General features: G+C 60.6%; 2 protein-coding genes across 2 annotated transcripts; both read left to right on the forward strand.

Moving 5' to 3' along the window:
- The first annotated feature begins 18933 nt into the window (after nt 1-18933).
- CYSRT1 (cysteine rich tail 1) lies at nt 18934-21161 on the forward strand. Its single transcript, XM_054848854.1, has 2 exons — nt 18934-18966; nt 19619-21161. The coding sequence occupies exon 2, from the start codon at nt 19656-19658 to the stop codon at nt 20040-20042; it is 387 nt and encodes a 128-aa protein (XP_054704829.1). The 5' UTR covers nt 18934-18966; nt 19619-19655; the 3' UTR covers nt 20043-21161.
- Nucleotides 21162-25835: 4674 nt separating this feature from the next.
- RNF224 (ring finger protein 224) lies at nt 25836-26342 on the forward strand. The gene has a single exon (XM_054849154.1). The coding sequence runs from the start codon at nt 25836-25838 to the stop codon at nt 26340-26342; it is 507 nt and encodes a 168-aa protein (XP_054705129.1).
- The last annotated feature ends 149 nt before the right edge of the window (nt 26343-26491 follow it).

The following is a 26491-nucleotide window of genomic DNA, read 5'->3' on the forward strand; positions in this document are numbered from 1 at the left end:
CCCCGCTCACCCCCGGCCGGGTCCCGGCGAGGTGTTTCGGAGGGGCCTGCAGTGACTCAGCATCCGCCACCACCGCTGGAAATGGCTCCGCGGCGCGGGCCGGGGAGCGCGAGATGCTGCTCCGGGGGCAGCGGTTTTGGGGCCAGCATCAGGGAGCGTGTGGCAGTGGGTAGAGGGGCCCCTGCCAGCGGCCCCCACAGCTTTCGGGGCTGGGGAAAGGCCGTAACACCGGTAATACCCCACCACCACCACTTTGTCCCACTGCCGAATCAGAGCCATGCACCCCACCGTGTCCCAAGGGACCCCACTGGCAGGCCTGACCCTGACCCACTGCCACCCATGCAGGAGCGGAGCAGAGGGGCTCCCCCCGTGCTGAGGTCAAAACCCAACTGAGCATCCTAACCCCTGCTGCGCTCTAGGGAAGGGGGAGCAGGGCACAGGGTCTCACTGGTGCCTGGGGGATGCGGTGGGCTCAGCATGGCATGCGGGGGGTCACACCGCCGCTGGGTACCAGCAATGCCGTCAGGTCCTGGAGAACACTGGGGAGCACTGTGCGTTGCTGGGCCTTGCTGTTTTGACACCCCTCACTGGCCCAGGCAGGCACGAGCCCACGGGCTGGGGACACCCCACATCGTGCCCCAGGAGGACGACTCCTGGCCTGTCCTTCCTGGCTCCTGCCAAGCCCTGGCACATGTTAGGGGCCAAGCTGCCCTCTCCCCCCGCCATGGGTACCTCCAGTGTGGGGAGTCCACAGCCAGGCAACCAAAATGGGCAGCCAGTCCACGTAGAGCCCCCCAACTCCCCAGCCACGCTCGAACCCAGAGCTCACAGCCCCTGCAGTGACAGTGACCCAGGCACATGCGCATCCAAATCCAAAAACACGCCATGCTTCCATCCCACCCTGGCTGGGGCAGGGTGCCAGTGGGGGCTCACCGGGCTCCTTTGGGTGTTGCTGGGGTTTCCCTGCTCATGTCACCCACTGCCACTTTCGAGCTCTTTATGCTCCTCAGTTGGCCCCAGGATTTTGCCTGGACTTTGATGCCCTCCCCTTGAAGGTTACCCTGCCCAAATCCGCCTGCTGACCCACCCAGCCTTGCTGCAGCAAAGACTCTGCCACTGCTCGCCCCTGTAACAAGGCGTCTGCGTGGCCCTGGAGCTGCTGTGACCGCACAGCCACATCACGCTCACGCCATCGCTGTCCCCTGGCCCCTCCATTGGTGGGACAGACATTACACTGAACAGCTCTGCATCCCCGCTGTGAGCTCCAAGGAAAGCCCAGCTCCACCAGGCCTTATGCATCCCATAGATGATCCGACCATCCATGCTCCAGGCAATGATGCTAAAAACCTCACCCAGATGCCTGGCCTGGAGGAGATGACCAAACCGCCTGGTCCTAAGGGAACCCGCAGCACCCCGAGACTCAGCCACGCTTCATCCTCCGACAGGACTGTCCCTAGAATGTGGCTTCCCCCGGGACAATGCAGCTTCACCCACCAGCTGCCTCCACCTGGAGGCATGGACATCCATGCTCCCCTGTTGACGATGTTAGCAGTTGTATTTTTAATCTTCCAGTTTCTCGTGGGATAATAGATTTTGTAATGACTTTGCCTCTAGTCCCTCTAAGTGTAATTCTTTGATCTGCTTACCTGCCGAAATCAGTGTGAGGCTGTTGCTGTCGGCACCCTAACAGTGCTAAACAGGGATTCCCTTAATCTTCCCCATCCCCTCTCTGTCAGTTTTTGCTCACTTTCCTGCTAACGCTTCTGGATGCAGATAGCAAGAACCTATATATTATGCTTGAACTCACAGAGCAAAGAAAATTGCAGGAAGTGAGTGAGCACGAGCCATTTTCTGTTATTAATTCATATGGCATCCCTGTGCTGACCCAGCTACACAGTGTTATTACGCTGCTATTCCATGAATGAAGCAACAGCTCTATTTAAAAATAATCATAAATTATATCAGGCATCTTTTCTGCTGAATAAGAGTATGTTTGTGCCAAGATGCTGAGGATCTTCATGTTGCCCCAATGGCTCTGCTAGTCTCTGCTGTGTGTGCTCAATGGACGTGGCACTGCGTCCTCCCCTCCTTCAGGTACTTGTGAAGCAGTTCGCAGCCTGAGCCAAAGCCGGGCACTTCTTTTTCTCCTAGAGCTTGTGTTAGGCTTGATGGGGTCCTTGGTGGCAAGTGCCACCGGTTAAGTGTTGTGCAAGGGAGGCTTTGGCCCCAAGTTTTCATCCCAGAGTGCTCAGTGAGACTTGCAGGGCTCTCCCAGGCTTGCTTTTGGAAGTGCAGAGTTTTCCCTTTTCTCTGCTGAGTTGGTCCACTGAGATCTCTGCTTTCCACCCCAAACTGAAAATAACCTCATCCTTCAAAGCCCAGATCCTTCATCTTCGGCTGGGCTCGTGTGGCTGCGCTCTTGAGTGGTGTCCCTGCCGAATCCCAGCCCCTGTGGGTGACTCTAACCTTTGCCTTTGGGTCTGGCCGTACTCATACTCCCAGGTTTACCACCTAACTTTGTCATATAGACTTACATGCTGCATTATCTTTCTTAAAAATCTGTTGTATTATGTGTTATCATAAATGTACACCTTTATGTTGCTTGTGGATATTCTCAGCGTGTCTTCTGAGCTGTGCTGATGTGATATGGCATGCTTTTCTGGGTTTTACAAACAGCACTGATTTATTTTACCATTTTCTGAGACCTTTCCAGCAGGCCAAGCATGCCCTTGGGTTTGGAGGGAGCTCCTAAGCTCAAGTGTACCCGCCGTTCCCCATGTCCTGCATTGAGCTCTGCTCAGACAGACACTCAGGAGCAGTTTTGCCAGTGGGTTTGCTTCATGCCGCCCAGATGAACAAAAGTTTTGCTTTTTGTAATCAAGTGGTTACTTTTTGTAATCAAGTTGGTGTTGGTCTTGCTGGAACTGCCCTGCATGCAACCACATCTTCTTTCTGCAAAACTTATTACTTTCCAGTGACACAAATGGATCGTTTCTAAACCTTTGCTTTTCGGATACATTGAGACATGTAACGCTGCTGGCCAATCTCTGCTGCAATTCTCCTGAGATGAACGGTGATGCCAGAAGATAATTTGACCCTAAATTTCTTCCTCCTCATCTGCATCAGTCATCATCGGTTTGGTCGTCCAGCTGCACGCTCAGGATTTTATTGCCCTTCTGGATTTATAATGCCTGCGGAGAAGGACCAGCTCTAACAGGATAGCTCCTTCCTTGCTTGGTGCTGACCCTGACAACATACGTGTCTTTGCTTTTCACTCCACCTGAGTGAGCCAGCAGCTCCGTGCGTTTGCCAAACCTTCCTGCCCCACGTCCCAGATCCCATCTACTCTGTGCCGACCTGGCATTGCACTTTGCTGTCCGTGCTTGTGGCAGCAGCACCTGGGGTGCTTTTGCAATGACTCACGCCACTTTTATTTACTGCTTGCTGCTTTCATTACAGAGTTTGTTTGACCGGGTCCTGCAAACATCAACAGCTCTTACCAAAATCCAGCCTTTCTTGCAATGATCTTGTTTTGCACTGGTGAATCACTTGTCACACAGTTAATTCACCCACAAAAAAATGAGCTCATCTTCAGCTTCCCAGAGAGCAGCTTTATCAGCAGGTCTGTAGCGGGCCAGGCACCAGTGCCAGCACCTGCCCGGCTGCTCTGCGGTGCTGGAGGGACCACCCAGCCCACCATGGCAGAGATGCAAATGTGGTACCCATGCTCCACATCAGGTCTTGTCATCCTCCATGCTCCATCGTGCCATGCTCCATCCCCTCAGGATTGTCTCTCCTTCCCAGCGCAGAGCATCAGGAGAAGGGACCCCAAGTGCCAAGATCGCCACCCTCCCAGGCTGAGACCCCCCAGGCCTGGCTGAGGTGTCATTGGACCCCACAATAGCCCAGCACAGACACCAACAGAAGTGGAAAGCAGGGCAGCTCTCACACCATGCATCTGCCACGCAGCTTCACCAAAGCTATCGCAGGAGCTGTCTGCAGCTCCTGGGCTGTGCAGCTTGCCCAGGCAGAGCAAACACCATTTTGAAGGAAGGATGCTATTAAAAAATCTGCCAAGAAACGAGCAGAATCGCTTGTTGCCGGCTGGCTGCTTAAGGATGCAACAAGCTGCTGCAGAGCTGGTTGCTCTGGTTGCTGTTTGAAGCAGCAGAAGTGTGTGGGTTGGTGGTGGTCAGGAGCTGACCATTGATACTCTTGCAATAGAGTCCTAATGCATTGATGGGGGTTTGGATGTGGTTGTTTCTAGGCTTGCAGCCCTCTACAGAGACTCCACCATGTGAAAAATGGTGCTCAGAAGATCTGCAAAGTGGTCTAAAACCTTGAGATTAGGAGAATTTTAAGCTCTACAGTACAACAGACCTACATGCATGGTGGTCTGGCAAGCTTGAAGGTTATGGATGTTCCTAAAGCCCCAACAGATCCCAAGGGGTATAATCATTACTTTCACTATTCATTCAGTTTAGTGATTAATACCGCATCCACTCCTGGGAGCCCTTGGTGTGAAGTGGGTGCCCACCTGCTAGTGCTGCACCAATGGCAGGAGGGCGAGGAGGAGGAGGAGAGATGCATGTGGGATGGGGGGAAATCAAGGCAGCAGGGCCAGAGAGACCATCTCATCTCTCCTTGGACGTGGTGACCTTCATCTCCCTGCCCACCAGCTCCCTGTCTGCAGATCTGGGGTTGCTGGGCTGCCAGAAAAGAAGACTCATGGAGAATTCATTGCTCTTCACAGCTAACTCATTGGAGGAGGGAAAGGGGATGAGGATCAACAGCCACAAGCTGAGACGTGGGAAATTCCAGCTGTATTTCCCTATAGCTATGTAGGGAAAAGCTTTTTGACTTTGAGGGTCAGACATTGGGCTGGGGCACAGGGAGGTGGTGGGATCTCCAGCCTTGGAGATGTTCAAAGCTGCCCTGCACAAGGTCCAGAGCAACACGCTGGCCATGCTTAGAGCAGGGGAGTGGACTGTGCTATGGAGGTGGGACTGGCTGTAGTCCCTGTGGGGCAAGTGGGGTTCCCCACTCCCATCAGAGTCCCCTTCTTCACCTGGGGGCTGCATCTCCCCCAGCCCTGTGACTCCCAAGGCAAAGAGGATTTCACGTCTTGCTGGTGACCCCACAGCAGTGCAGTCACACCAGAAACTCCCTCCTGGTCCTGCAGTGATACCGGGGCTGGTGGGGAGATCTGGAGCTCCCTGGGGGTGCTGGCCTGGGCAGGTGGTGACCACAAAGATCGAGAGCCACATTTCAGGGATGAGAGGGTGCAAAGAAGACCCAGGTCCTTTAGAAAACACCATGAAAAACAGGACAGGGATGGCCCAGAAATAGAAATGGCAGCTCTGCAAAAACCTTCCCCCTTCCCATCCAGCCCAGCTGATGCTGAGTTTAACTGAGCCCGAGGGATCTGAGGCTCAGTAGAAACCAGAGGAAGTACCAGAGCTGGGATACAGCCGCTCTTCCCAGCCCTCCTTCGCCGGGCTGGGTGAGTGCAGGGCTGGTGGAGCAGCTCTGGGGCTGACGATGCCAGGGCTGAGGCAGATGCCTTGTAATGACTTGCAGTGACATTTAGCGTTTGCTTTGCTGGCTCCCTGGGAGAGCCCAGCACTGCCTGCGCTTGTAACCTGACAGTGCTGCTCGCCGGGATGTGGCGGTGAGACACAAACTGGGTCAGGGAGAAGGAGGTGGCGCGGCGACTGCGTGAGCCTTTGAGATGCCCGTCAGCAGCGCAGTGGAGCAGGGTGGTCCTGGCATGGGTGAAGAGGTGCTCAAGCTCTTGCTCGTCCCTCCTGGGTGCTGCCTCGGCTGGGGCACAGCTCCAAAGAGCAACTCAGCACTGAAGCAGCAATTTATTTTTGCAGCAGCATTTCAGTTTTTTCAGGAAAACTTCCCTGAACACAGTGGATGGGACCTGCCGGGCCCTGCCTGGGTCCTGGACGGGGCTTCTGTGGCCCCTTGCTCTGAACACAATGCTGGACACGAGGCTGTGGCCGTGCTTGTGGGTGGTGGGATCCTGCTGTCCCAGTGTGGCTGTCCTGGGGTTCCCGGCAGGACCTGGGGGGCCAATGCGCTCTCCCATCCATGCTCCCAGCAGCTGGCAACAACCCCCGGGTCTCCTGCCATCCTTTCTGCTCAGTTTGGGCAAGTGATGCTCTTATATGGAGCACCCCAGTTGCATTTCTAGGTCAGTTGGGTGAATTTGAGTGTTGGCCCAAGGATTTTGTTTTCCCTGCGTGCCTGTAACCCTCCTGGGGAGCTGTGTGGGTGCATGGCTGGGACCCGCCCCCGTGCGGCTCCTGCTCCGGCATGGTGGCAGCTTCCTGCAGCACGGCGGCTGCCGGCTGTGCGGGGGCTGCCGGAGCAGCACTCCTTTGCTGCGGTTTGAGCACGGGGAGCTGAGCTGCTGCTTGCTGTGAGCAGGTGGTGGGGAGAGCTTCAGCTGGGGCAAGAGCTGCATCTTGCAGACCCGGGGACAGGCAGTTGCAGGGGGGAAGCAGGGGAGAGGCATGAGGAAATGTGGGAGCTGGCGAATTCCCCAGCTTTGCCTTGGGTGGAAGTTGGAAGCTGTGTAGAGCCCTTGGCAGGGGGTCCATGGGAGGGGGCTGCATCCCATGGGGCAGGGACGGTGTGCTGTACCGGCTGCTGAGGAGGTTTCCTGGAGCTGACAGCATCATCTGGCCTTGGGGTTTCCACCACCTCTTTCTTCTCCCTGATTTCTTCAGTCCTCCAAGCCCCAGCCAATACATTTGTTGCCAGGAGCCATCCTGGGATGTTACAGCAGGACCCGTGGCCTGTCTCTCCCCACTTCTCCCTCCAGAGAGGACCCCCTGCCCGGTGCCTTGGCTGGAGGGAACAAGAGGGTTGCTGCAGCCCGGTGCTCCCCTGCAGGCTGCAGGGAAGTGAGTGGTCACACTGGAGCCAGCTCCATCCCTGGCATGACATGGGGAGGTGAGGTTTTTTCCATGTAATGGAAACTGGTGCTCCAGCCTGGGAGGGGGCCCAGCATGCCCAGACTGCTGGGGAGCCATCAAGGTGCCATCGGGGACTCTGTGGTGTCCCCAGAACAGGACGGGGTAACCAGAGAGACTTATACCACTGTGAGCCATGATGGGAAGCTGTGCAGGGTGCCGAGCACCCACGCAGCCCCCAGGATGCTCTGGAGCCGTCATGGTCCTATGGATGAGGAAGAAGGTGTGGTTTTGGGTGCAGGCTCGAGGATGAGGGCCATCCCCAGCAAGGCAGAAGGGGTCTCTGGGGAGCCCCCCCACCTGCCAGGGCTCACCCAGGCCCTGGCTTTCTGCAGGACCCTGGTCTACGCACGGGGATTTGGGGCCGCAGAGCTGCGGAGGAGCCTCTGCACCAGCGCAGGGGCTGCCTGCCCGGCGGCTGCCCACGTGCCAGCGCAGAGCTGCCAGGCTGTGTGAGCCCGGCACTCACATCCTTCGGCAGCACCACAGACACAAATGGGAGCAGACAGACCGGCTTGAGCAGTAAAAATCAAACCCCGGGAGCCCGGGGCTGCTGTCAGCATGAGACTGGGTGCTCGGAGTCACCCCGGGAGTGGCAGCCCCATTGCTCGCCCTGCCTGGTGATGCCCCTGCTGAAGTGCTGTGTCCCCACACAGCTGCAGCACGGTGCTGCTAGCAGAGTGTGGGCAGGAGCCTGCCATGCTGCAGCGACCATGGCAGGGGCTGGCCGTGGCTCAGGACCATGGGGAGAGGATAAGGGGGTTTGTCTGCCCTGGATTTCAGATCTGGGGGGGTGTGCAAGCCACTGCCGGGGTGCAGGAATAAATGGTCCCGCTCGGCCCGCTGGGCTCTGCTGATGGGGATGCTCCTGCATCCAGCACCTCCCCAGCACCCCGGCTTCTCTACAGGCTCAGGAGGGCAGAGGAGAAGGTGGCCCTGAAACACAGCCCTGCCAGGAACTGCTGCGGAAAGCCCCGCTCTGTGGGGCTGCACGGCTGCCTGCGTCAGCATGTGGAAATCTCAACTGCTTGCCCGAGGCTCTTGCCGAGCTGGCGGCTGTGGGAGGACGGTGCTGCCGTGGAGGCACGTGGGTCGTGTCTTGCAGGAAGCTGGCTGCACCCACGCTCCTGGGGAGCGAGGCAGGGGGAGCACCCTGCATGGTTGGGGCAGGACAGGCAGCACCCACCAAGGCGATCTGAAGGAGCAGAGTCAGATGCCAGTGGCACAGGGCTGGCATCCCGGGAGCTGCAGGTCCAGGCACCACTTCCTCATCCTTCTCCAGCCCCAAAAGGGTTTGAAGAGAGCCCTGGGATCCAGCACAGGCCCCAAACACCTGGATTTTGCACAACCCACCTGTTTCCCACCTGAGAAGCCAGCAGCCATCACCCTGGTGCCCATGTCCCCCTGGCTCGGAGGTGGCCCCTTGCGGGCAGCATCGCTGCTGCCACTGGCACGGAGCAGGAAGGACAAGGGTCTGCAGTGCAGCCAGGGAGCAAGGAGAGGGCATGGCTAATTGAGATAATTGCTAAAGCAGGCGAGGGGCGAGCGGGGAGGGAGGCGGCAAACAAGGAGCCGTTGTGCACAGGCGGCCCAGGCACGCGGTCCCGGCTCCAGCCGGCAGCAAGAGCCAAACAAACAGGGACTGTTTGAAGCGAGGGAGGACAAGCAGACAGCAGGACAGAAACCAGACCTCCGCTGGGAGAGAGCCGGAGCCAAGGGCTTTGCTGGGAGCTGGGAGCTGTGCAGGGTCTGCCTGCTCCCCGCGGGGAGAGCTTCCCCAGACTGCCATGGGAAAGCCTTCACCAGGGGCAAGATGGTGCCGTCCCCAATCCACCCCTGGGGCAGGGGCCAAAGCGGGAGGATGGCAAAGTGCTGGGGATGCTCCAGGCCAGGAGACGGGTAACAGCCCTTCTGTCGCAGCCATCCCCAGGAATGGAAACTTTGAATCACGGAAAAATAGCAGGAAATCAGCCCTTTGTGCTAAAAACCCCCATTAGCAGGTGTAGTTGCTGCACAAGATCTCCATGCGGTTGTGGCATAGCGGAAGCTGCGACATCACCCAGCGTGGCTGTTTGCAGCAAAAGCAAAATCGGTGCCTGCAGGGAGCCCACCAAGAGGGGGGTGCCAGCAGCTGCTCCTGCCTCAGCCCAGCTTCTTCCTTCACAGGAAGGAGAAGTGACATTTGAGGGGGGAAAACTGTGGCTGTGCACGTGAGCTGCCCAACCAGATGTCCCCAAGTGGGGCTCTTACAGCCCGTTTTCCAGGTCTCTGCATGCAACCGAGTGTTTAGCTGTGGAAGACATCCTGGCTGTTTGCTGCTGCCTGGCTCTGAGCAGGGAGCTGCAGGTTATGGCCCGTTGGACACAAATCCCGCAGCATTGACCTGCCATGGCTGTTGGGCTGAGGTTGGCAATGGGTGAATTGCCCTCCTTAAAGTCCCCGTGCAATGGCACGAGGCCACCCTGTACCACCCCCGTCCCCATGGCACATTGCAGGTGAGGATGCACGAGCACAGGGGGTGTGGAGGAGAACATCTCCATGCTGGCTGGAGGCTCTGTCCAAGCGGGGACTCTGCACATGGGTAGGACAGAGCTGGGCGGGGGGGGGAGATTTTGGCACTGGAGGATGATGTCAACCAAAGTGCCATGGCTCCGTGCTTGCGTCCTGCTTGCTTGCATATTTGGTGGCAGCTCCGTGCAGTCCAAAGCCTGTCGGGAACAGCCTGCTCTCAGCCCCAAAGCACTCGGCTGCTGGGAGGAGACGGGAAGGACTTGCTCCAGGCCAGGAAATCCTTGCTTTCTCCTCTAGCCGGGCCACAGTGGGCAGCCACAATGCACGCTTCCCCCGCGCTGCTGCCAAGCCCCGGCGTGACCCGGGGGCTGGCCGGGCTGGGGAGCCACAGGGGAGAGGGATGGAGGGTGAGTGTGGGAGGGTGATAAGGAAACCAGCTTCTCTCCTGGTTCCTGTGGCCAGCGCGAGCCCAGGGAGAGGCAGGGAGCAGGCCAGGCACCAGCCGACTCGTGCGATGCCAGTTCTGACCGTGCCAGCGTGGACACCGGATTATTTATCCAACTCATTATCCTTGAGGAATGCAGCATCCCCCTGCCAGGGCAAAGCGGGACTTAAACTGAAAGTCTTTGGGCTCTACAGCCACCGCTTCAGCATCTCCTGCGTACGTGGATGCCATGCAGTGCAGGCCTGGAGGACCCCAAACGCACCCGGCGTTGCAAATGTGCCCCTGCAGCATCCTCACCCCTCCCGCCGGCACACGGGTGAACCAGGCAGGCGGACGGGTGCCCAGCACCCACACGCGCTACACGTGCACCTGTGCCCCAGCCGTGCACAGCACCCACTGCATTTTGCATGTCCTCACAGTGCTCCTGGTGTCCCTGTCCCCCACTCACAGGCCTGCGGGTGGCTGAGGTGTCACACTGGGACAGTGCAGCACGTGCAGGATGGAGCTGCCGATGGATCCTGTCAGATCTGGGGAGCTGCCAGTCCTTTTGGGGGATGTGCTTTTGCCTCAGGGTGTTCACCAGAGTCTTCAGGGGGGGTTTGCAGAGAAGCCTGTGTTGCCCCTTGGTATGGAGCTGAATCCCAGGAGCCGGTGTCAAGAGCAGGATTGGGCCTGCTGCAGGATGGGTGCATGGCCCAGGGCCCCCCTGGTGCCTGCAGCCCACGTGCTGACACAAGTGACGGGACACATCCTGGCACCACAAGCAATCCCTCCCATCAAGCAGCTTTTGCAGGCTCCACTTTGGCCTTTGAAGCTGCCACCATCCTTTGGGACACGTCGTGTTCCCTGAGAGGGAACCGAGAACTGAGAAAACTCATTGCATGCCACAGGCAGACCACCTGGAGACAAGCAGCGCAAGGCTGCGACTCCACACATGGGCACTGAGCACGTGTGGGTGCCCAGGTCCCATGCAATGGGGCACGGCTGCGGGGCTGCCAGGTTGCATGCCCACGTGTCTGCTGCATCCAAGGGCGGGTTCAGTGCTGGGACCCGCGGGACGGGATGCTGAGCACAGGCTGCCAGCCTGGCCTGGGGACCATGCTGGGGTTTCCCACCCAGGGTGCTGGAAATGGGGCGCTGAAGGGCATGGAGAACGAACTGCAGCGGCCATGAGCCTGCTGCTCATCCATCCCTGCCAGCTTTGTCCCCGTGCGCTGGTCTGTGCTCCCTACATCACCGCTCAGAGATGCACCACTGCCCCCCCCCATGGCACCCTCATGCCCACAGCCCCCAGTGTCCCCTCCCCACTCGCCGGGTGCCCAGCTGGGCCCCTGTGCCTGGTGGCACCCACCCCATGGGGTTCCCCTTACAGATGCTCACCCCACTAATGCCTCCTGCTCCCTGGGCTTCCTTCCATCCCCCCCCCAGCCTCGCTCTCCTTTTTAATGAGGAGGCAGCCAAGAATTAAGGCAAACACCTTGGAGAAGACCTCGCACAGCAGAGAGGCCCACAGAGGGAGCCTTGTGATGTCCCGAAAGAAATCATCCCACCCATCTGGCTTTGTTTCACACAGCCTGAATTTGAGGTTTGGCTTCCCATTACTCCCCTGGCTCAACTCATCCCCGCACCCTTTTCACACACCGACCATGTACAAGCTCTCCTTAGTTTCAGAAATGTCTTCAGTCCTACCAAGCTTTGGTGAGAAGCCACCATCTGCACTGGGGGCTCTCACTGAGCTGCTCCCCCAGCTGATTGCAAAACCTTTCCCTCTAGGAAATGCAGCTCGGCCTCATCCCCTGCCACTGCTGGGCTGGAAAGAGCATCATCACCCTCCTGTGCCTGCGCCACGGCACTGCGTCTCCTCGGGAGCTGAAGGGAAGCAGCCAGCAAACACGACCTGCCATTGAGCTTTTGTGTCCTGCTGCCTGGGAGAGCCCCTGGGAGGAGCTGGGGCTGGGGAAGCTCCACCGACCCTGATGCCACCACATCCCGTCCCCAGGGGAAGGATGCCCAGTAGCAGGATGTGCCCGTGCCTTTCTGGTTTGTTTTTATTAACAAAATAAATGCCCCTTCTGCTGTGTGTGAAGCTTTAGCATTTTGAAGCATTCCATGAGATCACTGCAGGGACTGGTATCCTACAAAAAGTCCTAAAATCTTGTGTTTGGTCATGCAGGATCGGGGGCTGTGGGTACCCTTCCATGGTGCCAAGATCTTTTTCGGATGACTATTGCAGGAATTGCTGAGCCCAGCATTTTCCTCCTGGCTGTATGTCCCACGGCTGGGGACACTCCTACCCCTGCAGCACCCGCCGGGCTCCAGACCTGCCATCAGCTGCCTACGCTGGGAACACAGCCCCCAGCCCCCGCTGCGGGTCTGCCCCCTCATTTTTGGGCTGCTGGGAGCCTGTACGGGCTGAAAGTGAGCTCATGGGTCTGTTAAGAAAAAAAAAGGAAAGTGAAGGTTAGCTTTTTCTCCTGTTTCTCCTGGTTTTCTCAGGGTCCTCCTCAAATCACAGAGGTTGTCTCCTGGGCCGCACGGAGCCCCTTTCTCCAGAAGCAGCGTGGCACCTCTCCATCACCTCTCCTAGCACAGGACATTGCCTGGATGGGCACTGAGCTTTCTGTTGTTTTTTTACTGTTGATTCATTTTTCCCCTGCAAGCAATTTCAGGAAACTAGGCTGGTTTTAAGCAATAAATAGCTATGCATTAGTTTGGCTCCTCTGTTGACTCCTAAGGGGTGCAGAGCTCTGAAGCACCCACCGGCTCCCAGCTCAGCAAGTCCAACATGGGGCAACTCCAAAACAGCATCTTGGGCTTGGATGCGGCAGCTTTTCCATCTGGGGATTCTCCATCATCTATAAACCCTCCAAGGAGCCAGATGAGACTGCTGGATGTGGCTCTTGGAGCTTAATTTGGAGTTGTATCTTGCTAAGAAGTTAAATGTTTGAACTTCAGGCTCCAGATGAGGTGTGGCTGCTTGGCTGGGGCTGTGCCGATGCAGATCTGCCCCATTGCCTGCACCAGACCAAAAAACACCAAACAACTCTGCCGTGCCCAAGATTCCCTCCATGGCTCCCGCAGGATGGACCGATTTTGGGGACAAGGAGCAGGGAACGACGTTTTCAGTGCTGAAAAGGGCAGATTTAGGTTTCTACCCCCTGAATCTCCCTCCTGGGGAATAACGCTGAATTTGAAGGACTGACTTACCTCCATCTGTGTGCACTGCAGGACTCCTGGGGAGGGGGCTGGTGCCCATTTTTTCCCGCCAGCAAGGAGAGGCGCACCTGGAGCCACCTTCCTGCCCACGGGGTGCAGCCTGGCGCTGGGGCTGTCCATCCTGTCCATCTGTCCATCCGGGGGGACAGTGGGACAATCCTCAGTGCCCGGGGGCCCAGAGCTGCCCAGATGCAGCTCTGCCCCGTGCCATGATGTTCTGTGGCCAGCAAGGGACAGTGTCGGGCACAGCTCCTGCGGCATCACCAGAGCAGCCAGGGCAGCCGGTCCCAGAGTTTTAACCTCCCCGAGTGCGTTCGCTGGCCGCATGTGATGAGAACCTCCCTCTCATGTGGAACTCCCCTTTCCCAGCTCCCATTACACACAAACCCACATTTCCAAGGTACTGTTTCTGGAGGACAGACCCCAGTGATGAGCACTGCCCCACACACTGCAGGGGCAGGGGCTGGATACGTCCCTGTCCAACAGCAGCACCCCCATATGCCCACTGGTGCTGCAGTAGGTCGGTGCTGAGGCTGAAGGGAGCACTGGGAGCACTGGGAGCAGTAGCATGGGCACTCATGAGAGTGCACTGGTGCTTGATGAGGATGGAGGTGTCACTGAAGCCTTCCCTGTGGGTAGGACACTTGGGAGGGGCACTGGCCCGTGTGGGTTTGCAGGTGGGAGCTCTGTGCAAAGCCCCTCCTGCACTTGGGGCATTTAAAGGGTCTCTGCCGCAGGGGCCTTTTGGGACAAGGACCCTCTGAGCTGTCCCTGAGGTCCCCAGAAGCCAGGGAGGGTTGTCCTCATGGTCCCTTGATGTGCCAGAACCTCCTCCTTTTCCACGTTCTCAGCATCTGCCAGAAGAAAGAAAACTCAGCTGTAACTTCTCCCACGGAGCAGCCAGACCTGCCAGAGCTCCTGCTCCCATGGGAATCACTTGCAGCTGGCACAAAGTACCCCCGAGGAGGTCACCAGGCCCCGGGAGTACCCAGGACCCAGGACCTCAGCCCTGGGGGCAGTGCCCTCCCCAGCCTCTGTGCTTGGGACATGGGAGAAGAGGGTCAAAGCTCCCTGAGGCTGACACGAGGTTGGTGAGTTTTGAGGAGGAAAAGGGGGATGCTGTCGTGACCCTGAATTCATCAGGCTTTGGGGACACCTTGCCTTTAGGCAGCAGTCCAAATGACAGGTGCCGTAGTGGCTGTCTTGGCCAGTTAGGGACCTTATAGTGTCCACAGAGGATACAGCTGCTCCTGTTCCCTTTCCTTGCCAGGGGATGCAGGTTAACCCAATCCCCACCAGCAGTGATGGGAATGTGCTGCCGCAGTCCTCGCTGCCGGACTGGTTCCAGGTACGTCACCACTGTGCCCACGGCCGGGAGGCAAGGAGCTATTAAAGACGCTGTTGGCCCAAGAACAAATTGGCCATCAGGAAATTGAGGCTGGGAAGGAGAAGGCGGCCAGATCTGGACCAGGAGAGCAGCAGCGGAGGCTGGAAGGGCTTTCTCGAGATGAGACTGCAACCAGCCTAGCCACTGCAGAGCTGGCGCCGGAGCCTGCGAGGAACGAGATTATCCAGGAGGTGCCTGTGAGATGGGAACTGCTGTGGCGAGATGCCAGGGAAGGACAGCAGCCGGGGCAGAGGCAGTTCAGATTAAAGCTAACACCCTGCTCAGAGAGTTTGTGTGGGGTCCACAGCCCCGGGCAGCAGCATGTGGGATGTCCCTACCCCAAAAAGCTCAGAGGTGCTGTGAGACAAGTTTCACCTCAGGAGAGGGATGGCACCAAGGACACCGGGTGCTGTTGCATGGTCTTAGGGTTCCCTGGAGCTGCAGGGTCTCAGGGTCCCCCGCTGTGCTAGGCGTGCAGCATCGCAGCTCCCTGCGAGCAGAGCCGCTCGTGAACAGGGCTGCGTGTGAAAATCTGGGGCAAAAAGCCAAAACGAGCAAGTCCTGAGGCACCGGGAGGAAGAGAAACTCGCTGCTGGAGAGTGCCACAGCGACATCCCCCGCACGAGCTGGGACGCGCTGTGCACGGGCAGGCAGGGCTGGGGTCACGGCAGGACACCTGGGACGATGCTGCCTCTTTTTTTATGCCTGCTTAGCAAAATACGTGAGTTTTTCTCTGGGGAGACAGTTCGAGATGGGAAAACCTGGCAGCAGCGAGGTCCAGCGAAGGGACAGGGGCTGCCGGTGGCTCTCCTGGGGACAGCCCTGCAGGAACAGAGATGCCTGTGCAGGTGCTTTCAAAACCCAAGAGCTGGGTGCTGTGATGCTGGTTATGCCCGATGCACGCTCTGCTGCACCCCTACTCTCAGTCCTCAGTGGGGCAACTGAGGCACAGAGCTGCATGGGGTCCCTCTCCTAGTGCTAGAGCTGGTCAGAAGAGGTTTTGATCTCCTGACTTCTCAAAAAAAAATCCCAGACCTCCCTCTTCCCTTCCCTCCACACCCTGGGAGGTCACTGAGTCTATTTACAGGGCAAACCACACTTTGGGAGCTGCAAGCCCAGCAGGCTCCAGGACAGAGGGACCAGCCACAGCGGGCAGGCAGGCAGGGTGCTGGCAGCAGGGCATTCTGACCACTGGGTGCCCAGCCAGCTCAGCATCCCCCAGAATCCATCCCCCATCACAGAGATAGTGCTGCCAGGGCCAGGCAGGGTCTCATCATTCTCCAGAGCTCTCCTGCTTGCTCTGTGGGTGCCAAGGGTGTAGCCCCCAGCCCAGTGTCCCCACTCACCTCACGCCAGGCTGGGTGGGCAGGGCAGTGGTGGGCATGGCTGAGAGCAGGATCCGGCCAGCCTGTGTATCCCCAGCTCCTCAGTGCAGGTGAGAAGTGTGGCAATGGCCAGAAGGAAGGAATGCAAAGTGCCGTGGGAAATGTTAATTCAATCCCGGGATGATTCAGCTGCAATTTGGGGCACCCTCTGCCCTGTGCCCGACCCCAGGCTGCCCTGGCCCCATGCGCACAGCCCTGGCCCCAGCATCCCTGGGGCTCCCAGGAGGGATGGGCTTCTGCACAGGACCCTTGGGGGAAGATGTTGGGGCTCAGCACAAGCCAGTTTTGGGGGTTTGGTGATGGGAAGGGTGACAGTGGCTGAAGACATCACAACAGTGTCACACGGCGGGGACGCGGCTGGAGTAGGTGACCCGTGGAGGTGCTGTCCCATCCCATGGTATGCTCAGCCACCAGCACAGGAGATATCGTCCAGCTGCAGGACTGGAGCTGTGTCCCACACCCTGGGGACAGGACAACTGGCTGGGCACAGGCTCCCAGAAAAACCCACTTTGTCCCCAAGCACCCAGAACATCGCGCACTGGAACCCCTGGCAGGGCTGGCTGTGGCCACCCAGCAGTAAGGACCCTCCTGAGAAGCCCGAAGTCCTGCAACCTTCAGCAAAGTGCCCATTCAGGACCCACAGGGGACACACAGGGCACACGTGGGTGTCCTGCCCAGGGCAGAGCAGAGCAGTGAAGCTGTGGCGGTGCCATGTCCCCACCAAGCCTTGTTTCCCCAGGCTGGGCTGGCAGCATCTCCCATTGTCCCCGCACCGTTCCCTGCAGCTTCCCCGGGGACACATCAGCACCAAGGGGACCCAGGCTGGTACCTCCCGCTGCCCCGAAGGAGGATGCCAGATCTGGATGTGGGGCTGGGATGCTCCTGTGCTGCCTTCCACCCAGCTGTCATGCCTGGCAGGCTGGTCCCCATGGTCCCCTCTGTCCCCTCAAGGCTCAGCTCTTGCTCTGAGGTACATCCGTCCAGGGATGGCCATCTCCTGCCAGCCACAACTGGAGCCGTGGGGCAGGTGTGCTGGGACCATGTCAGAGCTGAAAGCCCCGACCCTGTGGGGGGTGGCAGGAGGGGATGCCAGGGGAACAGCCCCTTGCAGAGGAGCTGCAGGGGGTGGCCGTGGCCCACGGGGCTGTGGGCAAGGCTGGGAACAGCGGTGGCTTCTGGTAGTTGGGGACATTGTGTCCCCATACTGGTGCTGGGCCCAGTGCCATCAGCACTGGTGTTTTCCTTGCTGGTGGGAAGCCACAAACCTGGGGAGCTTGTGGGCAGCCCTGCTCTGCCTGCAGCCCTGCCTGCTGTCCTGCCAGGGCTGACGCTGCCCCAGAGCCCCTCCACGGGCCCAGCAGGTACCAGTGAGTGGGACAAGGCAACACCAGGGAACCAGAGGAGCCCTGGCAGTCAGTGATGATGGGGACAGGGACACTGGCTTTGTGATGGTGGGAGTGTGGCAACGGGGCCTGGCCTTTGGGATGGGTTTTCAGTTGGGATATTCCAAAAAGCCTCACACAAGAGGAGGACCAAGGGCTGGGGCTCACACAGGGTCTCTCCTGTCTGGTTGCAGGTGGAAATTTGCATCTTTTCTCTTGCAGCACTTCTGGTTCCAGGGACTGGCACATGTGCCAGCATCCCTCTCCTTGTCCTTGCACCAGCCATGTCCCTCACTCCATCCCGCCTCATGCGTTTCACCCTCCAATGACGCCCTGGGGGCAGGCACCCCAAACCTGTCCCGGAAAAGGCTCTGTTGGTGGGCAGAGGTTCACACCACAGCCGACAGCCCACCATGGTTCCTCGTGATGCCCAGGCACACACCAGACCGCTTGGGTCCAGCACACTTGGTTCATGCCCCTCTGGCTGCCCTCCCGGGAGCCCAGGGATCATCTGGAGGGATGAGAACCCCAGCAGAGACCTGGCATTGGGGTGTCAGGGCTGGAGAGGTGGGGCGCAGCCAGGCAGGGTGTGAGGGACCCCTGGGCTGCAGGGACCTGGGTGTCCGTAGGGGCAAGCAGAGCCTGGCAGGTGGGTCTGGGGGCTGCCGGGGGGTGCAGTGGGTGCAGGTGCCTGGTGTCCCCTGCTCAGCACTCAGGACCTGTGCATGGTACTCAGTACCCTCTGCCTACTGCCTGGTGCTTGGTGGTTGCTGCTTCCTACAGGCCCATGGTGTGTGGTGCCCCCCCACCCCTGTCTGCCGCCCAGCGCCAGGGTGTGGTGCCAATGCTGGTGCCAGTGCACGGTGCTGGAGCTCGCTGCCCCGCGCATGGCACACGGTGCTGGTGCCGGTGCCAGTGGACAGTACTGGTGCCTGTACTGGTGCCAGTGCATGGTACCACTGCCTGCTGTGCGGTGCACACTGTGTGGTGTTGGTGCCAGTGCACGATACCAGTGCCCGTGCTGGTGCTGGTATCCACTGCCTGGTGCCAGAGCCAGTGCCCAGTGTCTGGTACCAGTGGCTAGTGCTGGTGCCTAGTGCACGATGCTTGGTACTGGTGGTCTTGCCCGGTGCCCAGTGCCCCTGTCCATTTCTGCTGCCAGTGCCCAGTTCCCATTGCCCAGTGCCCCCCACCCAGTGTCCGGTGCCTGGTACTGGTGCGCAGTTCCTTGTGCCCCCTGCCTGGTGCCAGTGTCCAGTGCAGGCGCCGGCAGGGCCGGGCGGGCGGGGGGGTGCCGGGGCGGTCGGGACCGGGCGGTGTGTGCCGGGGCGGGGGGTGCCGGGGCGGGGGGTGCCGTGTCGTGCTGGGAAGTGGGTGCCGTGCCGGGGCGGTGGGTGCCGGGCGGTGGGTGCCGTGCCGGGCGGTGGGCGCCGTGTCGTGCTGGGAAGTGGGTGCCGTGCCGGGGCGGTGGGTGCCGGGCGGTGGGTGCCGTGCCGTGCCGGGCGGTGGGCGCCGTGCCGCGGCGGTGGGTGCCTTGCCGTGCCGGGCGGTCGGTGTCGGGCCGGGGCGGTGCCGGGCGGGGCGGGCCGTGTGTGCAGGAGGAAGCGCAGCGGGCGGCAGAGCGGCCCCGCAGCCGGCCGGAGCTGCGCGGTCGGTGAGTGCCGGGAGCGACCGGCTCCCCGCTCCCTGCCTGCTCCCCCTGCCCTTCCTCCCCTCTGCTGCCCGGCACCTACCGCGCCCTGCCTGCCCTCCTTCTCCTGCCTGCTCCCCTTCCCCTGCCTGCCCCCCTTCCCCAGCCCCCCAGCCCCGGTTCCCCTTCTCCCCCCCTCGACTGCCGCGTCACCTGCCCCTCTCCCTACCGCCCATGTCCTGTCCTCTCCTTCCTCCGCCTCTGCCTCTCCTTCCCCCCACACCCCCTTTCTCCCCCTCCTCGCCCCAGTGCCTGCACCCCACCTCTGAGACCTGTGTCCCCCCAGAAGCCCCTACCCCATCCCACTGCCCTACCTGCACCCTGTCTCCCACCCAGCACCCCCTTCCCCCCCAGCACCCTGCCCACTCCCATGTCTCCCTGCCCAGGCATCACCCCCTCCTGCCTCCCCTCTCGGCTCTGCCATCAGGGCCACATGGCTGCAGTGTACAGGTTGCATGTTGGGGTGCCTTGGGATTGGCAGGAACGGGGGAGCACAGCTCTGCACCCTGCTCCCAAACCAGTGGGGTCTGCTGGGGGTCCCTTCCCAATGCCATGAGAACAACCCCAGCACTGACACCCCCCGCACTCCAGGTTAATGGGGGTCTCTGTCTTGCAGGAGGTGGGCAACGCCGGCAGGGCCACACGTGCTGACAATGAGCAGGGAGATGGATCGTGGGGTCAGCCTGGAAAACCCCTACGCCAGCATCAACATCCCGCGGGACCAGTTCCAGCAAAGCTTCATCACTTGCTACCTGAAGGACGAGCCCACCATCATCGCCAACCCTGCAGCCGTGCCCACCTACGGTGTGGAGGAGCAGGAGGGCAGCTGGAACAGCCCAACCATTTCCACGGAGAAGTCCTGGTCCCGTCCCTACAACCCCTATGCCAGCCTGAAGATGCCCAACGGGGAATCGCCCAACTCCTTCTACACTGTCACCCTGGACAAGCCACCCAAGGGCCAGGAGCAGGAGGCCAGCGGGGGATGCGGCTGCTGCAAGTGCTGCCCTTGCTGCAGAAAGTGCTGCTGCGTTGTCTCCTAAGGGCCCTCGCTGCACCCGTGGAAAGTGCTGACCATGGGATGGGGCCAGATGGCCTTATGGGGACGTGGATGCCCAGCCTGGACACCCTGGGGAGCTGACCTGGTGCCCGGCAGAGCTGGCAGCTGAGAGGTGGCACTGCCTGAACTCTGCCACTGCTTTTCATCCGTGAGCTCTGCAGCCAGATATGCCGGTGATGGGCACCTGCCAGGTCCTGAGAGCCCAGTTTGGGGCATGGGAGAGAAGGACAGGTCCCCTCTGCCCCGCTGAGGCCTGGGAGCCTTGAGGATGATGTGTGCCAACGCAGATGCCATCGAGAAGTGTCTACACTGGGGATGGGGCAGCACTTTGAGCCTGAGATCCTGCCAGAGGGTAGGTTTGGATGGTGGCAGTCCTGTGCATCTGGCAGAGGAAGGCATCATCGTTGCTGTCTTGGAGCCGTGGAGAGGAGCCAGGGACATGCCCCAGATGGGATGGGGACTCACCTCCCCAGAACTGAGCAGTGTCCCCCACCCATCATGGGGACGCTGCAGCACCCTGTGCCAAGCTCCAGCTAGGTGCTTCTCCTCCTCGCCACACTGCCCATGGGACAGAGGGAAGGAGACAGGAAGGACAGACAGGCAAAGCGTGGCAGAGTGCTGGGCAGGGCTCCAGGGCAGCGCCTGACAGCACAGCATGGGTGTGGGTGTTAACGTCCCAGTGCCAGGAAACCCCTGGCCCCTGCCAGGCTTGTGGGGTGCTGGGCACAACCCCTTGCCCCAGCTGCATCCTGGCTCGGTGCTCCACAGCACCTTGGGGCTGGGTCCAGTGCGGAGGGCTGGCTCAGTTCCAGCAGCGGGGTAGCACTGGGGCACCCCGTTTGGGACGCAGATCCCCATCATTCACCTTCTGTGACCCCCTGGGCATTGAGGAAGGCGGGTGAGGAGCCCGCTGGCCTCTTCACAGCATGGTGGGGCGGCTCCAGGCTGGGTTTTTGGCTGGGGCTGGCGCCGCCGACCTGGAACAAGCCTGCCGTTGTGTTGGCATCCCACGGGCGGCCGTGCTGCCAGGCGGCAGCTGCGTAAGCACCGCGGCTGCTGCAGAAACAGGTCTGCAGGGGCAGGGGCTTGGAAACAGTGTGTGTGTTAGCAGATGACTTCAGGGTGCTGCAAATAAAATTACAGCCGTCTCCTCCCCTGCCAAGGTACGCCTTTTCCCTCCGCCCTGGGTTTTCCGGGATTCCCGTGCTACTTCTTGCTTATCCTGGCGGGTTATGTAAGGGCAGTGCAGGGGGCACAAAGCCCTCTCCTCTCCCCTCAAAACCAGGCTTAACCGTTGCACTGCTGACTTGCGGCAGCAGCAGCGGCACACTGAGCTCTTCAGCTCGCTGCTGCCTGCCGCCCTGCTGCCAGCCTGGGCCTGACGCTCCCCTCGGCCAGGCGTTTCCAGTACAGCCTGCTCCTGCCTGCCTGGGGACGCTGGCTGGTGCTCAGCCCGACCCTGCCAAGCTGGATGACTGTCCTGTCTTTTGCAAAGAGAAAGCCAGGCTTTGGGGGGGCTGGGGAAGGGGGCGGTTCCTGGCTGGGCCAGCTGGGTGGGCTTTGTGGCACTGCCACAGCTGGCTGCAACCCCCTGGGAGCCCACCAGCACTGAGAGCCCACCACTGCCTGGAAGACCATCACCACCAGGATCCCACCACCACTGAGATCCCACCAGAACAGAGCCCACCACCCCTGGGAGCCCACAACCCCTGGGAGCCCACCAGCACTGGGAGTCCACCGCTGCCTGGAAGCCCACCACCCTTGAAATCCCACCACCCCTGGGAGCTTCTGGGCTGGGGTGGCAGTGGCTTGGCAGAGGTGCAGGGCAGAGCCCTGACAGTCCCCCCCCACCCTGACCCCTCTGCCTGGCCCAGGTCCCATGCTGGTGGGTGGCTGGGGGGTGTGCATCTTGCCGGAGGAGGTTGGCAGGGACACGGCTGCATGCCGCCCGCCCTGCACAAGGAGCACTCTTGTTCGCCCTGCCTGGGCGTGGGCAATGCTGGCATGGGGACAGGCAGGTCCACCCCTTGTTTGCTTTCATGGCCCTGACGGCAGCCCTGCCCTGCAGAGCCCACCCGCCGCGCAGCTGGGCAGGGACGTGGTGTCACCACGTTGTCTTGGCTGAAACCTGCATCCCGCAGAGGCAGCTCGGTGCGCTGGGGATCCGACATGCTCTGCAGGGACAAACACAGTTTGGGGGAGGGAAAACTGTCCCCTAGGGGGGTGTGGTGCCTTTGGCAGAGCTGGTGGGGCTGGGCATCAGCAGGGGTGGGGGTGAGGGATGGCCTGGCCCTGGCAAGGCAGTGGCAGGGTGCAGCATCTGCCGGCAGTGCCATGTGTCACCACTGCCTTCACGGTGCCTAACCTTGGGGCAATGGCAAACCAGGTGGGAGAGGCCAGGCAGGGCAGAGCACTGCCTGCCTGACACCGGGGCAATGATTAAGCTGGAGGCAGCAGCAAAGCCCGGGGTGGGGGGGTGGCGTGGACAGGGGATTCTGCCTCAGGGTGACATGAGCAGCTGCATGCAGAGTCCCATGGGTGCGTTTCATCTTTCACAAGTGCTCAGGGGTGCAAAGGGTTGTGCTGGGTGATTGCCACCTCCTTTATCTGCAGCGTGGGTGGTGATGCACAGCTCTGGCTCATCTGGTTCAGACCTTTGCCCTCTCCTGAGGGTGCTGCTCCCTGCCCCGCTGTGCCAAAGGTCCCTGCAGCTCTCAGGGATGAGTCCTGGGAACAAGAAAATATATTTCCCACCCATGTGTGTAGTTGCTGATTGCAGATATGCCTTCTTTGTGCCTGGATTCGGGTGTTTTGGCAGGGCTGGAGGCTGGTTTCAGGCAGCATGCCCCTCCGTGTCACCCTGCACAGCTTGGCAGATGCACAGCCCATGTCACGGAGGGCTCCCCCACCCCAAGCCCTGCCTGTGGGGTGCAGGGTGGGTGAGCTGGGGTGCGCAATCCCGCACCAGGGACTTGCATGCAATGGGCAGAAGTGGCTGAGGGCAGCTGGGCACAGCCCATCGACAGGACACGGCTCTGCTGGCATCTGGGAGGGGGACATGAGGGCTGATGGGCAGGGGATGGGCAGGGGATGGAATGCGGTAGGAGGACAGGGAGGGTGGGGGTGTGTGTGTGTGTGCGCACGCATGCGCACATTTCTTCAAGGAGAGGCAGCCAAGGGAGGGTCAGTGCCCCTGAGCAGTGCCAGGGGTACCCCCAGCTGTGCATGGAGCCAAGTCCATCCCTCTCACCCATACAGTCTATTTGGGCAGGGCTTCCTATGGCCCAAAGGGACTGACGCCTGCTGGCTCCGTACCTTGCCCTGCGGCACGTGAGCCAGGCCACCACTGTGCTTTGGGTGGGAGAGTGACTTCTTGCCAGCTTTGGGACATGCTAACATCCCCAGGCACCCAGCTGCCTGCACATCCCTGAGCACACGGCTTCGGAGGGAGCACGCTGTGCCTGTCTGGGCACCAGCTCTGCCCTGGCTGCCGGCATCCCAGGTGCTGCCACCCACCCCCCAAGGAACACAGGGTGGTACCCTGAGATGTCAGGGCACAGTGGGAATCCCACGCGGGTGGTTCCTGATCCGCCCAGGGCACACAGCCCTTGTCCCCACCTCAGCCAGTGGGTTTGGCCCAGCATGGCCCGTCCCAAGCCAGCTGCCTGCCGCCAGCCCAGCAAGGGGAGGGTAAAGGCCTGCCATGGGGTGCCATCCCTGCACCTGTGGACCCAAGGGCACATGCACCCCACGTGCACTGCCTGGGGAAATCTGTGACAGAGGATGTATCAGGATTCTGTGTCAGGGTATGGCCACTGTGCCCCCAAAGGGGCTGTGCTGCTGGCTCTGCTGCCTTGCTCCCAAGCACCGGCATCAAGGTGTTGAGTTTTTCTGCAGAGCCTGGTGACCCTGTGAGGCTCTCGGTTTCCAAAACTCCCAATTCTTGCTGCTGAGGAGTGCTGGAAACATGGCCCCAGGGCTGCGGAAGTGTTTGGTAAGCAGGTAGCACAGGAGAGCGCTGCCTGTCTCCCTGCCTGCATTGCTGCCTGCTCCTGCCTGGAGCAGGAGCTGCTGCCCTCTCCTGCTCCCACGCAGAAATGCTGCTGGGTGTCCTGGCAGTCCTGCCCTGGCTCCAGGATGTGCTTTTCTCCTCCAGGATCCTGGGTCCAGGACGTGTCCCCTTACCACACGCCCTGTTTTAAACCTTCCCCTCTGTGCAGAGGCTGTGGCATTGCTGCTAGACCAAGGGCCGTGCAGGGGGCTGGCAAGCTGCAGGGACTGAACCTGCCACCAGCCTGGTGCTGTCACCTCCCCTGGGTCATGCATTGTCATGAACCTTGCAGGTGTCACCGAGGGGTGCTGAGCTCTCCCCAGCCTGGTGCTGAGCATGGCTCTGGCAGAGCCGAGGGTAACTCAGCCCCCAGTGCAAGAGCCTGCAGCCCCAGATGGAAGAGCAGGGGCGGGTCACGGATGTGTCTGTGGCAGCGGTCACCCCCAGGCACCGGACGAGGAGCACCACCCCACGCGTGGGCACTGCCAGCTTGGACCAGGCTGGAGCCTCAGCGTCCCTGCGCCAGCCCCAGCCCCTCCACTCCCCCCCTGGAGCCTCACTGTGCCCTCCCACTCCGGTCGCAGCTGTCCCTGCAGCCCAGGCCACCTGGGGATGCGTGGGCTGGAGTGCAATGGGGTATCCTCGCTGGCCAACATCTGCCTAGATGTGCCTGGCCACAGGAGATGGCTGAGGATGTGGAGGACTCTGAAGCTGCCATCCAGGTATGGTCGATGTTCAAGCCCTCTCCACCCACAGTGAAGCCCAGAGCTCCTTGGCCTCATGGGGATGGTTTCTTCTACTAATGAAGCAGAGATGGATGGTTAATGACTGCTCCTGGGGCTTAGATTTCGGAGGTCTTTGTTATGTGGCTGCTTGTAACCCAATCTCCCAGGCTTGGCCTCCCGGCAGCAGATCCGATAGCGCGCCTGTCTCTGAAAGGTGAGCCTCTTCCCACTTCCACAGCCACCAGCAGCTGCCGGGACCTGGCTGGGGAGCTGCTGGTTGCTCAGGCCCCTGATGCTCTCCACGGAACGGCCACAGCGCCCCGGAACGGCACAGCCCTTCTGCCACCTTCCCTGAGGCCCTGGGGGAGCATCTCAGGACAGGTAGGGATGGGGGACAGAGGAGGAGGGGAAGAGAGTGATGCCTGCACATATCAAAATGCTTGAGGTCACCTGCAGAGAGGGAGTGGTGGCTTCCAGGAGAGGTTTGCAAATATGCTGGTGGGTACCAGGCCCCCCCTTAAGATGAGGCTGGGCTCCTCAAGTCCCCCCTGCCAGCCTATGTGCCCATTCCCAGGTCCTCCGCTGCTGACAGCTGTGCCATGGCAAGGCGCAGGGCTGTGGCACTGCCTGGCTGACACACTCCTACCCACCCCCCATCCCCCCCAACCCAGAGCCCAGGCAGGCTGCTGAGGTCCAAACAGTCCTGATCCCTCACGGTACATAAAGGGCAATTGGCAGACCTCCCAGCAGAGATGCAGGGTGGCACCAGGGAAAATGCGTCCCCCTTGGATGCAGGCAGAGCCATCTGTAGTGGCAGGGTCCTGCTTTTCTATGCAGGGCTGACCATGAGGCATACAGGCAGCAGGCAGGGATGTTGGGCAGGGAGGGACCTGCCCACATGGGTCTGGTCCTCATGTCTCCCACACATCAGATGATGCGCTCAGAGGTGGCATCCCACACCCGGGCCATGGGTCTGATGGCTCCTCTCACCCTCCCCAGCATGTCCCAGGCCGGCAGCAGCCCCCGGGCAGAGGACGCAGGGCTGTGTGTGGGGACGCACTCGCGCACCCCGAGCTGGGGCAGCCAGCGGGTTGAGTGCATCATCTGCTACTCCTCCTACGACCTGTGTGGCCGGCTGCCGCGCCGGCTCTACTGCGGCCATACCTTCTGCCAAGCCTGCCTGAAACGCCTTGATGCCATTGCCAATGAGCAGCGCTGGATCCCCTGCCCGCAGCGCCGCCAAAATACACCCACGCCACGTGGCGGCGTCGCCATGCTTGACCTTGACCTGGCCACCTTTCTCACCGTGAAAGCTGACAAGGAGCATCCCCGGATGGCTGGCAGGTCCCAGCCTGACTTGGCCACCAAGGGCTCATGCAAAGAGAAGGTGGTCACCCAGCAGCCGGCGGGGCTGTGCCAAGACTCACTGCCCCCGGTGCCATTCCCGCGACACAGCTGCTGCCGGCTGTGCCTGTGCTGCGGGATGACAGCGGCCTTTGAGAGCTGAGCGTGAGGAGGGGGCTGCTGGCAGTGCGTGGGCAGATGAGCTCGTGGGGGGTAGCCTGGGAACACTTTTGGGGACCTCACGCCATGCCCCAGACCCACATGTGGACAGTAGCAGTGGGGCTGTGCTGGCAGCCTGGGAAGGGCTTCAGC

This window comes from Grus americana, chromosome 20, assembly GCF_028858705.1.
Source record: "Grus americana isolate bGruAme1 chromosome 20, bGruAme1.mat, whole genome shotgun sequence".
In the NCBI taxonomy this organism is placed as follows: Eukaryota; Metazoa; Chordata; class Aves; order Gruiformes; family Gruidae; genus Grus; species Grus americana.